Source organism: Dermochelys coriacea, chromosome 6 (genome assembly GCF_009764565.3).
Source record: "Dermochelys coriacea isolate rDerCor1 chromosome 6, rDerCor1.pri.v4, whole genome shotgun sequence".
In the NCBI taxonomy this organism is placed as follows: domain Eukaryota; kingdom Metazoa; phylum Chordata; order Testudines; family Dermochelyidae; genus Dermochelys; species Dermochelys coriacea.
This window is the reverse complement of record NC_050073.1, coordinates 26,173,724-26,188,533: the sequence shown is the minus strand read 5'-3', so window position 1 is coordinate 26,188,533 and position 14,810 is coordinate 26,173,724. Positions and strand designations below refer to the sequence as shown.

At 38.9% G+C, this 14,810-nt stretch overlaps 1 protein-coding gene across 32 annotated transcripts in view; it reads right to left on the bottom strand.

The window, feature by feature from the left end:
• Positions 1-14,810, bottom strand: part of SOX6 (SRY-box transcription factor 6) — a 450,079-nt gene that overhangs the window by 161,290 nt on the left and 273,979 nt on the right. For all 32 annotated transcript variants that reach the window (XM_043516939.1, XM_043516934.1, XM_043516913.1 and 29 more), the window contains 2 exons: positions 11,338-11,510; positions 7,178-7,246 (listed from right to left, as the gene is read on the bottom strand). In XM_043516939.1, coding sequence (XP_043372874.1) covers positions 7,178-7,246; positions 11,338-11,510 — 242 coding nt within the window. The remainder of the gene's footprint in view (positions 1-7,177; positions 7,247-11,337; positions 11,511-14,810) is intronic.

The window sequence follows — 14,810 nt, the reverse complement described above, 5'->3', positions numbered from 1 at the left end:
TGTTTATAGGGGAAAGGCCAATATTCAATAATAAATGAAACATGAAATGTTTTACTTTGCTTCATAAATGTTCAACATATTTCTGTTTTTCTCTTTTTTCTTTGGCTCTGCTCCTCACATTGGACTAGATTCCATCTTTGCTAACAAGACTGATGAGCTGGACAGAAGCAGTGAGGCTACACACACAGCAGAGTTCTGGAAATCTCAGTCTTTGATTAAATAACAAGGGTACAAATTACAGTAACATGCTGGCATTTACATCTTACGTTTACAAATAGCCCATGTGGGCAACTGCATTGGAAGAAGGAGGTTAGTCTTAGTTTTGCAGCAATGCATTGGTACCGAACTGAATAAAAAGAAGCTAATGATGGTTTGGATTCAATTCATAAGCAAGCTGGATTTTAAAGGAAATGTATAATCTCTACTACAAATTAATAAGCTATTGCTACAGTTTATTGAGCCACCACAATAATTAAAATTTTCAACTGCAATAATCGTCACTGTTTATAATTACAGTAGTTTTACCTATTCTTTAATCCAGAAACTTGGTTATTAAAATGTTTGATGCAGGCTATAGTGCATCTATCATTACTTTTAAAAGTTAATTAGATTAGATAAAAGAAATAATTAGATTAGCATTTTTATCCTGGTTTGAAACTTCCAAAGAAGATTACAACAGCATGGCTGGGGGCAATTAAAAACAGCATTCAGCAGTGAAATAAAAGGGAAAAGAGGGTCTGTTTTTCCTGGCTAATTCATGATTGAAGATACAATTACAAAATATTTTAAGGGTTTGCTGAAGCTGGGGGCTATTCCTAGACTTCTAAGCTTTGTTTATAACCCTCATTTTCTTTCAAGGGAGTATCTGATCCATACACCATGCCAACAGAAGTATCAAATTGCTTTCAATGGCTTTATTTGGTCCTGTTCAGAACTTGCAGGAAGGGGATCAGTTTCATGATCGATGATTTAAAAAAAAAAAAAAAGGAATATTCCCTTGTTCCAGAACAGTAGCATGGTAACTGCTTTTTGCTTGTCAATGCTCAATACAGTTTACAAACAAAGAGAGACAACCTAAGACAGAGCAACTGGGGACTGACGATAGCTAGATTCCAGCTTTTGCCTTTTCAGCAAGCTTACTGCTAGGAGGTTTAACCCATCTCTGAAAGGCAATAAATGAAAGGTCCAGCTCTTAAAATTGGAGGTCAATTAGATACTTAATGATGAAGCATATCTTTAAATATATTTCTACTATTATTATCCTAGCAAAAAATTAATTAACCAGGTCATGCAGGCCATGAAGGCTAATGTGCAATGTAATTATTCCTGATCTTTAGACATGCACTTCACATAAAGAGATAGTCCTTATTCAGCTCACCAGGTATCTGAATTGTTAGTAGTTAATCATGGATAAGGAGAGAGATTTGTTGGATCAGCCTCTTAAGTTTTAAGTATGATTCAAATGATTCATATTCAAGAACAGCTTAAACAGTTGTCATTTTTATGTTACCATTCTTTTATTTGTTTACTATCATGGTAATCATATTCACTCATTTTAACAGAAATAGACAATGCAAGCTTGTTGATATTAAGATATGCAGCATGAACGTACACATTAAAAAACTAGAACACAATTACTATTAGAAATAATTTCTATGGTTCAATTAAAACAGAACACTTATGAGGGCAGAAGAACCAAATTTTTCTATGAAAAGGAAACTACACCTGATTCAAAGCACTATATTGTAAGAGCATTGAGAAGGGAAAAGGATGGGAGCACTTATGACCAGATTTTCAAAAGGGCTCAGTTCCCATTGTGACCTACTGCCAAATTCTCAGAAAAAGTTCAGCATCCATTGTGCTGGCCCCAGATGTGGAAGCTGAGCTCTTTCAAAACTTGTGCCTATATTTAGCATTCATTCCAACAATACCTGCACAAGTCTGAAGTGACTCAGCAAAGGGTATGGTTCTTTAAGTCCTCCATATCCATATCTCCCATGGACTTAAATGGATCTTCTTCATGCAGAACACTTGAGGAATTGGGCTCAAAGTCTCAGTGTAGATACACCCTCCTCCTCCTCCAACAAAACACAGACACTCAGAAGACCCAATCCTGCAAGGAGTTGACTATCTCCAACAAGTTTCTGAATTCACTTGGAGTTGAGGGCATCCAGCACCTTGCACAGTTGGGCCCTTTATACAGAGTCAGACTTCAGCATTTCCATCCTGTGAATGCTCCCTTCTGTTTATGATGCATTAAAGAAGTCTTTCCTTACATGGATTTTTCCCAGATCTCCTAAGGTGAGTTTACTCAGCATAGCATATATTAATATCACCCTACCCTATCCTGGAGTAGCCTAATTTTTTCCTACTGCTTTAAGATTTTGTACATTTTAGATCAGAAATGAATTTGACTCAAGGGATATAAAACAGCTCAGAACCTGACCCTGCAGCCTATACTTGTCCTGAAGTCTTTCCTCATCTGGAACTCCATGGAAATCAATAGGAAACTTGCCTGCCTTGGGCGGCAGGATTAAGGATTGTAATTGGGAACACTAGTTCTTCTAATTCTGAACTTCTCCTGGAGAAGGGTATCTATTGTCCACACAGAGAGGGAAGCAAGCTTCAGGGGGTAGGAGTAATATTGCTCGGGAGTAATAAAACATTGCACTTATTTGGAGCCTTTCATCGCAGGATCTCAAAGCACTTTATAGAAGTGGACAAAGAAAGGGAACGTCTCATGCTTTAACTACTAGACAAAACTGCCTCCCCAAAATGCACCCCCAGAAACCTGAACTGACTGTGAACAAATAAATAAATATAAGAGCTCATCACTCCTAATATGACTATACTGGTTTTGCCTGCAATACCTACCTGACATGTTTCTTGTTGACATGCTGTTGGCAAAGCTGCACAATATATGATAATCGGGTATGGAGTGTGAAAATGGTCCTTGAAAAGGATAAATGAAATAAGATGTTTGAAGTAATGGCAATTTAGGGGGAAAATAAGTGATTGTTTTAATGGATCCTTTTCACTTTTACTTATTGTTGACTGAAGTATAGTGAGCCTCTTTGATTATTTCTAATCGTTCAAAGGATTACATAAATTGTATTCCTTAAATTGTTAAAATTATTGTTTGGAGACTATGCCACTAACCTCAGAAGATTAGAGAGGTACACGATGCATTTCATGTAATGAAAACATTGCATCCGCAATCACTTGCCCTGGAATACTGCAGTAGAGAACATAGTGAACTGATTTCCAAGTAGCTGGGCCATGAACAGGTCTGTGCCCAGATGAAATTGACAGCTACAAGTTTCACATTTCATAATCTCTTATAAAAGGGGACAATTATTATTTCATATTAGACACAGCAATATGAAGCATCACATCCTTCAGCCTATCCTTGGACCAGCAACATCTCACCCATTGCCAACAGATTTTCAGGTACAAGAAATGTAGACACCTAGTCTTAACAGTCTCAATCAACTAAATAGCAAGGAGGTTCTCCCCCATTCGCAAACCTACAATAAGCTGTAAAGAAGAAGACTAAGACTACTATCACAAGGAATGCCTGAGTAACAAACCTGCAACAAAATAAGCAAGAACAAATAAATAAGGAAGAACCACTTGGTTATTGGTAACTGTGCATTATATAGGCTAAACATCAGCTAAAATAGGAGATTTCCTCCATAAACCTAACAACTAGCATTCCTAGTAGCCCTTCTGAGTGACCACATGCATATTTGATATGGCACATCCCCAACAACCCTAATCACTGACAGGAGGAGTCTTACAGGATTTCCAGAGGAAGGCAAGAAGCCCACCATGAGCTTGGCCACCAAGATATAGAGGAAAAATTCTTTCCCTGCCTCAGACACATAGATTAGATTCCATCCTATGCATATGAGCAAAAATCACTCTACAAATAGTTCATATGCAATAGAACCCAAACCACTGTACAAACATGGAGTTAGAGCACCCTATGTTGGCCCAGCCTCCACATTTAATTAAAATCAATCAGTATGGGGAAGGTCAAGTGGAAAAAGGTTTAGTAGTGATTGAGGGACAAAGAATAACCATTTGCTCCCCCAAAAGTCCTGTCACGCATATTCATGTGGAGAGATGCACCAGGATTCAGACAAGGAAAAGGAGAAAAAATGGAGGTGGAAGAGAGAAGGAAGCTGCAAGTTACTCACAATGTGTTGTCAACTCAGGTCAATGGAAGAGCAAACCTTTCCCAAATCCAGTGGAAGACATTGCACCACTGACAGAACAACAGAGGCCATAAAATTTCTGCTGATGGATTCCTGCTATCATGGCATCATGTATGTAGGTTACAACAAAGACTGGCAAGGTAGCGATCCTTATTATTTTATTACCACAGGACAGCCTTAGAACTCACCTTTTAAAAATCATGGATGCAGTCAGAACCAGAATTAATCCCAATGCAAGAAGAAATGAGATTGGGTACAAAAATAAAGCTATTCCAGAGCTATTCTCACTGTGTGAGAACTGCAGCCAGTTTGTTATGGGCCATGCTGCAAGCAAGTTAAGATTTCACAATAAATCTCAGGGAAATCTGTGGATTTTCAATTCCCATAATGAAGGTGGCACCCAGCACCCAAGTAGTATTCATTTTATATTGACATATTCTTGCAAGCAGAGTTACCACTTTCTCTATAAAGAAACCAGTACATATGGGAACTTCCACCTTTTCTAACACAAAAGGGCCTATACATTACATGAAATTTACAAATTTAGTTTCATGCCTCTTCTTTGTGTGTGAGGGCGGGATTATTTGTTTGTTTTTTCTTGGTAAGTTCATCAAAAACTGACGAGTGCAAAAAGAAAATTGTTTCTGAAAATATGCCAAGAATTGTACCCATAACCCATTGCATAGCAGACAAATTATATGTGGGCATAAGCACTATAGACTAGGGTATGAAAATCCTCCCAAAACTAAAATACATTTGGTTCTTGCCCTACTTTGACCTTTTGGAGGTCCCTGGCAGGTTAGTGAGGATTCCTATAGAGTTCTATTGATTGGTGATCTACCCACAATACTGTTCGGCTGGATTCACTTGGGAATGCAAGAGAGTCAGATAGTAGGACCCAGAGGGTTTCCAAAAACCTCAGAGAGGCGTTAAGTTTTTCTGGACTGGGAATATGAAGTAAGATTCTTCCCACTGAAGCCAACCATGTTCTGCCAGATAGATAGAAAAACTGACTTTTGCCACGACACCACATTTTCCCATGTCTGTGTATCCTACTTTTCAACAGAAGTAAAAAACTCTTGCATAACTCTTTTATGAATAAGTATTCTGAGGATAGCCAAAGGTGACTGACAGGAACATGGGATGCCATGGGATGGAGGGGAGTGACCAGGGAAGTCCAATACCCTATGAAGATTTGCCAAAGATGATTCCCCCATTCCAGTGCCTTAAAGGCTCCCACAGTCGTAATTTGACTCCTTCTGTGCCAACAAGTTCTACTGATACATACACTTCTAATTAGGAGTGTTCATATGCATTCAAGAAATTCCTTGAATGGTCTCACACTGATGGTCCAGCGCATGATGAAATAAGATGAATTTGTTAAGGAGACTAGCTTTGTCCTGTTTCATTGTGAAATGTTAAATCCCATTCACCTTAAAAAAATGCCAGAACCTATTTTTCCTGGTCTCTTTTATATTTTTAAACCATTTAAGTTATCCTTTATTTGCAGCTCTTATGCCAATTCAAGAATTTTTTTATGTAATAAACTAATTAATGGTTTTCTAAAACTAATGTTACCTATTCTGCAAATCAGGGGTAGAGAGGAATACGTAATATTTATTTGCCTCAAGTATTTTTATGCTCTCTTTCCCCAATGCACAACTAAGATAGTGATACACAGTCTTCTTTTCAAAACTACATTCAGCCAAGAAAACAATGAGGACAATGTTCTGCACTTCTATTGTGCCTTTCATCCCAGGGTCAGTGTACTTTCCAAATGTTAATTAAACCAATTAATGCCTAAACAAAATAACACTGTGATATTTGTAAAGGGATATGCAAACATATTGGGGTAAGAAGAAAAGGAGTACTTGTGGCACCTTAGAGACTAACAAATTTATTTGAGCATAAGCTTTCATGAGCTACAGCTCACTTCATCGGATGAAGTGAGCTGTAGCTCACGAAAGCTTATGCTCAAATAAATTTGTTAGTCTCTAAGGTGCCACAAGTACTCCTTTTCTTTTGCGAATACAGACTAACATGGCTGCTACTCTGAAACCTGTCATATTGGGATAAGGATGAGGATGAGGAAAGGAATAAGTGCAATTTCTGCCTACAGAGACTGCTGGATAGTAGGGACAGAGGCGGGTGGCTCTCACTGGTGCATCTGGCTACACAACATAACCAACAATACAGCAGGTGACCAGCCACACAATAGCTTGTCAACAGCCAGGATGGCAAATTTAAATAGAAGAATAGGTCAAGGGAGAAAGGCGAAGTGGGGAGGATGACATAGTGAGAAAATCCATACATCAAACACACCTGCAAATAAAGTTTGACTGTATAGACACTTGAGAGTCTACGTGTACGTGATCAAGCAAGAGACTACGGGTTAGGCACAGCTTCAAGGTTGCCTGTGGAGTGCACCAAAAGGTATGGCGGGTCATGGTGCACCAGCACGCATTTGGATATTAGGCAAGATATCAGAGCCTGGGTACCTAGTTATGTGTCACAACAGGTTTGGGGAATGCTGGCATTTCAAAGGCTATCTTTCTGCTCTATAGCTGTTTGCTTTGGTTAATGAAGTTTCAGACGTTTTCTATGGACCGTTTACCATAATAATCTTCTCCTTATAAAGCCAATTCTCTCTTTGTACAATAAAGTAATCTATAAACAATAACTGAATCTCTGCTTCTCCTTCATGGTGTGTAAATCAAAATGATTTCAGATTCTAGAGTTAAATGGCAGATTTAAGAATAATTCACAACTTTCAAAAAACCTGCTTATTAACCAAAAGCAGTTTCCATCAAAATATTGTTGACAATTATTTTCAAAGACACAGAGACCCTCTTTGTAGGGGTTTATGCGTAAAGCATGTGGTTGTTTCATCTTAAATCCTTCCCTCTCTGTAAATGGAATTTAAGCATAATCAGAAGAGAGCAATAAAACACACTGACCTGAATTTGCTGCTGCAGTAGATTGATTTTGTGCTGCTGTTGCAAAAGTTGCTGTTGTTGTCTTGCAATCTATTAGAAATAAATTTTTCATTAAATTAAAATAGTAATGTCCAAACTTCCGTCTTATTGAGTGAAAACAACCTCTGAGTTATTCTTCATGATCATTTCAAACCGTTTTTTTTTGATTGAGCATCATTGGTTAAGAGTTACCAAAACACCAGGAGGAAGATTAGTGAATGATATTTTTTGAGGTACCTGTATAAATAATAGAATCATTTCAAACTTAAATGTAACATCAGAGCGTAACTATCAAGTAAAACTTATGTACTAATACTAAACACTTAGGCCCCAATTCAGCAAAGCATATAAGCATGTCCTTAAACTTATGCAGGTGTGTGATTCCATCCCTATCTATGGTGCTTAAGGTTAAGGACATACTTTATTGCTTTGTTGAACTGGGGCTATATAGAGTGCTTCAAAATACAACATATAAGTGTCAGTCTTATTCACTTGGAGTGGTATCTTACTCCCTAGTAGGTCCCACTGCCTTAAGTGGAACTGCTCAGTGAAAAAGGTGCTACTCAATGTGTAAAAGTGGCAGAATCTGGGGCTAAATAATTAATTCTCAGAAGAAATCTGTGAAATATGTGATTATTATTATTCTCCTTTTATCAGCTGGGCAAGTGAATGTGAGAGGTTAGGGGTCTGAGGCTCCTTTTCCTTTATATGGGTTGAGAGAAGCAAGTTCATATAGCAATGGGACAGAGTGCAGAGAGGCTTGTACAGAATGAGAGGAAGCTCTCCCAAGAGCTCTTAGAGCAGGAGATGGCCTGAGCCTCTCAGCCAAGACATATTTTTGAGCAGAAATCTGTGCAGCAGGTAGTGTAGATCACCATTAACTTCCCATACTGCCGCTGGGGGGAAGCCAGGAGGAGCTGGGTGAGCTACTGGGACTGCTGTCTTGGAGGAATAACTGCTCAGAAGATCTGATTAGGGACTGAATCGGTGTTGCCTGGAAACCCAGCCTCAGCAATCCTGCTGACTTTCCTTTCTACTAGGACACCATCCTCCCATTCCTGAGGGTCAGCAGGGAGGAGGTCTTGGGGCTCTCTCACTCTCTCTTGCACTCTTTCCTTCTTCCCCAATATATTACATGATTTTACATGTGTGTAGGTTTCAATGTTGTGAAAGCTAAGAAAATAGACAGTAGAGATAATATTTTGATAAAGAAAATACTGTAAATGCTGCAAGGGTGATTTTGAAACATGATTGCATTTTCAACTAACTTTAGTGCAAAGTATACAGATCAGTTGCATAATATGCAAACAAAAATGCGGTATCTTTATGCACGTTAGGAGAAGGCAATAGTACAGCACAAAATGATCAGTTTTAGGTTTCTTTTTCTTTTAAAATTGCAGGATCTGAAAAAATATGCATTTATTTCATTGCTACACGAAAAAATCATCCCTGTGCAGGGGATGAGTACAAGATTTATGCACCACATAAGTCCCAATTACACCCTCAAATAGGAAGTTGATGTCCACCAATTCCTGCAGGATAAGAGACAGAATAGTTAGCACAGGAGCAGAACCAAACCCACTTTCAGGGACTGCCAAAGAGTTGCCTACAAATGGGCTCAAACTGTCTTTATGGTCATGATCTCCTAGGCTAAACTTCCTGTGAAGTCAATGGGAGTTTAGTGAGTGAGGAATGAAGAATCAGGCCGGCTCCTGCTACTTATGCAACTAACTCAAACAGGGTCCTGCATCAGCTAGCAAGGCCTGCTGGAGATGGGGACGGTGTGTGACTAGATAACATAGCTGGGGTGGCCAAACCATGGCTCATGAGCTGCATGTGACTCTTTTACAGTTAAAGTGTGGTACTCTGAGCTCCCCCTGCTTTCCCCCCCATTCTCCGCCGATCAGGCTGTTTGGGGGAGCTTGGGGTTTCTGCCCTGTGGCGGGGTGATGGGGTTAAGAGCTTCTGCCCAGCAGGCAGGGATTCTGGAACAATTTTTATAGTGGGGGTGCTGAGAGCCATTGAACAAAACTGTAACCCTGTGTATAACAAAAACCACTTCAAGCCAGGGGGTGTGGCAGCTCCCCAGCACCCCTAGTTCCAGCACCTGTGCCAGCAGGGAGGAGGTCTTGGGGCTTCAGCAGGAGCAGGGCTGAAGCCCCAAGCCCCCCCTGCCAACTTCAGGGGGCTGAAGCCATGAGACCGCCCCCCCCTTCCCCGGCCCCACTGCAGGACTGAAGCCCTGAGCCCTGGCAGGCACACCTTGGCTCTTGAACTTCTGAAGTTTGTTGTATGCAGCTCAGAGGGTCAGTAAGTTTGGCCATCCCTGTAATATAGGGACAGCTGCCGGGATCTCAGAGTGCCTGGTTATTGTTCTAATTTTGATCACCAGTACCACCTATGCTTAGAGGGGCAATTGCAGCTGATCCTCTTTACTGAGACAGTTCACACATCCATATGAATGGTTAAGTAATGTTATTTTAATTAATAATGTATGCATGATGCCATTTCACCTTAAAGTTGTATTACATCTTACTTGATGCATATTCGCAAGTGGACTTTTCAAGATTCAATTCACAGTGGTACTCAAATTAGCTCAAGCAAATGTCCACCCCACCACCCAAATCAGATTCAGAATGAAAATTGTACACAGTGATTGCTTTCTGACTGTTACATAGATTCCACAGCTACTAGATCCTATATTTTGAACCATTCTGAACTGCTGGCAATCTGGCCGTTACTCTGCATCCTAAGTTAGTCAGGGCAGTGTTGAGGGCTTTGTTTAGCTTCTTCATGTGGAGGGTCTAATTTGATAGAGTTCAGATTGCTGGTGTACAGATCGCTGCATCTCTAAGTACAATACAGTAGCATTTGAATGGTTTCAGAGTAGCAGCCATGTTAGTCTGTATCCGCAAAAAGAAAAGGAGTACTTTTCTAAATTTGTTAGTCTCTAAGGTGCCACAAGTACTCCTTTTCTTTTAGCATTTGAATATTCATTTCCTGATGGAAACCAACAAAACACCACTATGCATCTAATATTGATGGTTCCTCCTAAATGGCATACTGCTGTAATAGAAAATGCATAGAAAACACCACAGTGCAATTATCCTAACATAGGCTAGATGTATAGGCTAGACACAGTGAAGTATGATACATAAGCACCATGTGGCTCAAATTCTGCATGTTATTTGCCAATTGGTTGAGCTACATGCTCGCTTCATTGAGCATGACAACCTAGTTTTAAGTGTCATTTAATTTTCATTTTGAAATATAATTACAAAGTGTTCACTGTAAGATATCACTCGTCTGCAAATGTGTCAAGATTAATTTGTGCTAGCTTATTCACAAGTGTCAATAGTTAATTACTGTGTCATCTCTGGATGGCTAAATGACATTCTAACTTCTGATTTTTTACAGTGTTCCTTTATGTTATTTTCCATTAAGGGATGAGTCCATATTCCTACATGCGGGCAAATATTCAAGCACATAAAATACCAGACGTCACAACTCATTAAAATCAACAGAGCATATATTGCGCTGTATAACCTATAAAATACATTTAACTGAAAAGATAATTCTAGTAATAATGTCAGATTCCTAAAAACTGCATATTAATTTGGATCGGTCTGATCTAATGCCCAGGGGATTAGTATATGGGATCATTGTTAGATTTTTATACAACAAGACAAGGACAGCTCTTTTGAACAACTGTGTTTCTTAAAAATATTATTTGCCTTCTTTACTCTGTAGATATTCTGGTCTCTCAATTATGTACTTTTTTCCTTTGATTGTTTAGTTGTGAGAGAGAGAGAGAGAGAGAGAATGAATTAAAAAATTATGATTTCACTGGTAACTTGCTACCCTTCATCACATGAGTAGCAAGAAGTCAAACAATGTATCTACTGAGATTAACTGTAGGAAAGAAATGCTTTGAAATTCCAAACACTACTTTTTCTCAGTCTCCTATAATATTTTTCCCTTTATGAAAATAAAAAAACAATTCATTATTTCTATTGGTTACAAAGGAATATAATTTCTTTTAATAAAATTGATGAAAGGAAATACCAAGCAGAACAATGTTTATTATGAGTTTTAATGTTCTACAAGAAACATTTTCACAGATTTTTTTCTTGGAGCCTCACCTGTTCTTGCTGTTGGCGAGCAAGGTCCATTTGCTGCCGTTGTTTTTCAATTTGTGAGGCTGCCAGCTTTTTCTGTTCATCATGGGCAGCCAGGAGCTGCTCCCGTAAACTGATCAGCTGGGTGATCATGGTAGAGAGCTGTCGCTCTTTTTCTGCCAGGCTTTCTGGCGTACCTAAATGAGGAGGAAAGATACATTGTGAATATCATGTAGGCCACAGTTATTGAACAATATTCACAAAGAAATTGAGTTAAGTACCAAAGTGTTTTTCCACGTGGCAGCTTGAACATATATTTTACTAGAAATTCCCAGCATGCAGCCTTGCTATGTTCCAAGCAGTAGGGGATGTTACAAGAATTGTGAAGCAGAAGAGCAATTGAGAGCAACTATTTCTTTTTTCTGACAAGAGTAATTAATGATGTACTCTGCGATATCAAATCTCTCTTTCCCTTCCATCTAAACCTTCCCAATGTAATGACTACTTCGTGTACTACCAAATTCACATTTTATTAACATAATTTCCCCTCAGTTGTACATTCTGAAAAAAAAAACAAAATAAGCAACAAGATTCTGTATTATAAGGGCAGCAGTTTAATGGTTTGTTGGTCATTTATTTAAGAAGATTTCCATCCATATATAGCATGCTGTAGGAATGGTACAGCATGTGGATCATTTACTGTCATTGAGAAATCATGGCAAAGGTAAACCTTTGTTATGGAACAAGTATACAAGGCGAGCTACACTTGTAGCCATTAAGAAATGGTTCAACCTGAGAAAATACTTTAAAAAATTCTCATTTAACTTTCAAAGTTTACTCTGTAGAGTGTTTAATTAACATGACACTACGGTACATTTATTCTTTGCACTAATGGTGCTTAGCAGTCTGTTTATGGGTAAACTGTATGATTCTCCTCGTAAAGAGTTCACCATCCTTTTGCAAATCAAGCCAAAAAATATGCTAAATATAAATATTTTACTTTGGCACAAATAATAATCTCAACTTACTGTACTTGAATCACACAGGTTTCTTTCCCATGTGAAAAGAAAAGGAGTACTTGTGGCACCTTAGAGACTAACAAATTTATTAGAGCATAAGCTTTCGTGAGCTACAGCTCACTTCATCGGATGCATTTGGTGGAAAAAATCCCCTCTGTTTTTTCCACCAAATGCATCCGATGAAGTGAGCTGTAGCTCACGAAAGCTTATGCTCTAATAAATTTGTTAGTCTCTAAGGTGCCACAAGTACTCCTTTTCTTTTTGCGAATACAGACTAACACGGCTGCTACTCTGAAACCTTTCCCATGTGAGCATCTCAGATCCAGAGTACTATAATGGACAAGTACAGTGAGAGCACAATACAGCGAAGAGACATCGGGAAGCAGAACAACTACTTTCTCCCGGGAAGAAAGCTCCAACTGGATTTGGAGGAAGTGAGTCTTGCCAGGCTCACAGAATAAACAAGAGGTGGGGAGCAGGCCAACCAGCTAAAGATCCATATGAACCTGCTGGATGCCCCAAAGACATATGAAGTCAGATGGGGAGGTAAGGCGATCCCTCCCTCCCACTGACTCACAGAAGACAGCTTCAGGTAAGGAGGAGCCTTAAGACTTTTTGAGGAAGGAGAAGAGAGTTGTGGGGAAGTGGGTCAAGTAAGCAATGGAAAAGCTGGCACCAGAGTTCTGTCTCCACCTTCCTCCCTAGAGGAGGATGGAAGTCTTCCAGGCAAGAAGAGGCTGCCAGGTTTCAGTAGCTGCTTCTTCTCCAAGGATGGGGAAACAAACAGGATTCTATGCAGCAGGTTTGAGACTCCCAGAGACTCAATTACTTATACTACATTATTTTTGGATTCATATTATTTTTAAACGTGTGGAGGGTTTTACATTCAAAACTGGTCACCAACAGTGCTCAGCTGCCACACTGATGAGCACAGGATAAAAACCTGAAGAGGCCAAGATTAGTGAAAGGATTTCAGAAATCTTCAATCTGTATTTACTGCATGTTTTATGTTTTCTCTTGTAAATATTAAGAAAATTGCTTTGGAAGAAATATTCTGAAATACTATTGTGGAAATAGTATGGTAAGGATTTTTCAAAAGATAGGATGAAAATGTAATACGATTTTCATTTAAAGTGTTCCAAAAATGTGGCCTACATCTGTTTATTTGGCTGGAGAGAGAACACAGTTACTGCCTGGATTTAATCATTCTTGCTCAGCAGCCCAAAACTTCAGGGTAAAAAGGTAACTGTTTGGAAGTGCATTTCTTAATTTCAATTAATATTTATATTTAAAAGAAAAAAATCTGAAGGGCATTCTATTCTTTAATCCAATTTCTTGTGAAACTCCAGAGGGCTCGTGTGCAATTTAAAATAGTGCATCAACGCCCCAAAAGAGAATCTGGGTAAAAATATTTAAAGTGTCTAAGTGAGTTGGAAGGCTAAATACTATTTTCAAATGTGATGTAGGCACACAGGAGCCTAAGTTTCACTGACAATCAGAGGAATTTAGGCTCCTAAATAAAGCTGGACAAAATTTTTCAACCAAAACTTTGTTTTTTTGCTAAAAAATGCAGATTCAGATTGACCAAAACATTTTGGAAGTTTGTGTGATTTCAATAAAAAATAGGGGAGAGGGTCAGAAATGTCAAAACAGTTCACTCTGACAGTTCCAATATGAAATGTTATGATTTTCAGGCTAGATTCACAAGGGAATTGAGGCACCACTGGCATTCAAAAAACTGAGGAAGACATGTCATCCACTCCATTATACCGCACTGGCTAGAGTACCTGCCTGGTAGATGGAAGTCCTGGGGCTCAAGTCCCTGTTCCAGACACAGGATTTAAACCTCTACAGCAAAGATTTGAACTCAGATGAGTGACCTAACCAACTCTTTTGTGACTAAGTCACTTTTGAAAATTTTACACTGTGGCTTCAAAGTGATTTAGGTGCTTTTGAAAAAATTACCCCCAGTTAAGTTTCAATTAATAGACAGCCACCTGAAAAATACACTCAGCACTGCCACGGGGAAACCTACTTACCTCCATAGCCACCACTGATCTACTCCTCTACTTAATCCAGAAAGACATTTGGGAGCAACCTGCTGACTAAGATGATATTCAGACCCATTCACTGACATCTGGGGAAACCATAGCTTGAGACTTCCACATCTGTCAAGCAGCTTCTGAATTGAAATTCTGAGCCTTGATTTTAGTGTCATAAAATATTTTACATACCCAAGGCAGGCATTACAATTCCACTTTGTTTCCATATTATTCTGCATGCTTTGTATTTATGTCATAATATGGTTATAAAACCAGCACACAAAATGCTTGCTAAAGCTTTGACATTTGACTGTTCTGTGGTACTTAGCTGGAATGCTTGATGTAGGTATGATAGAACACAAGCATCTAAGATATCTCCTTTCCCATTATTTTAATTCCATACAGTTGCACACTGAAGTTACAATTTCCCATTCAG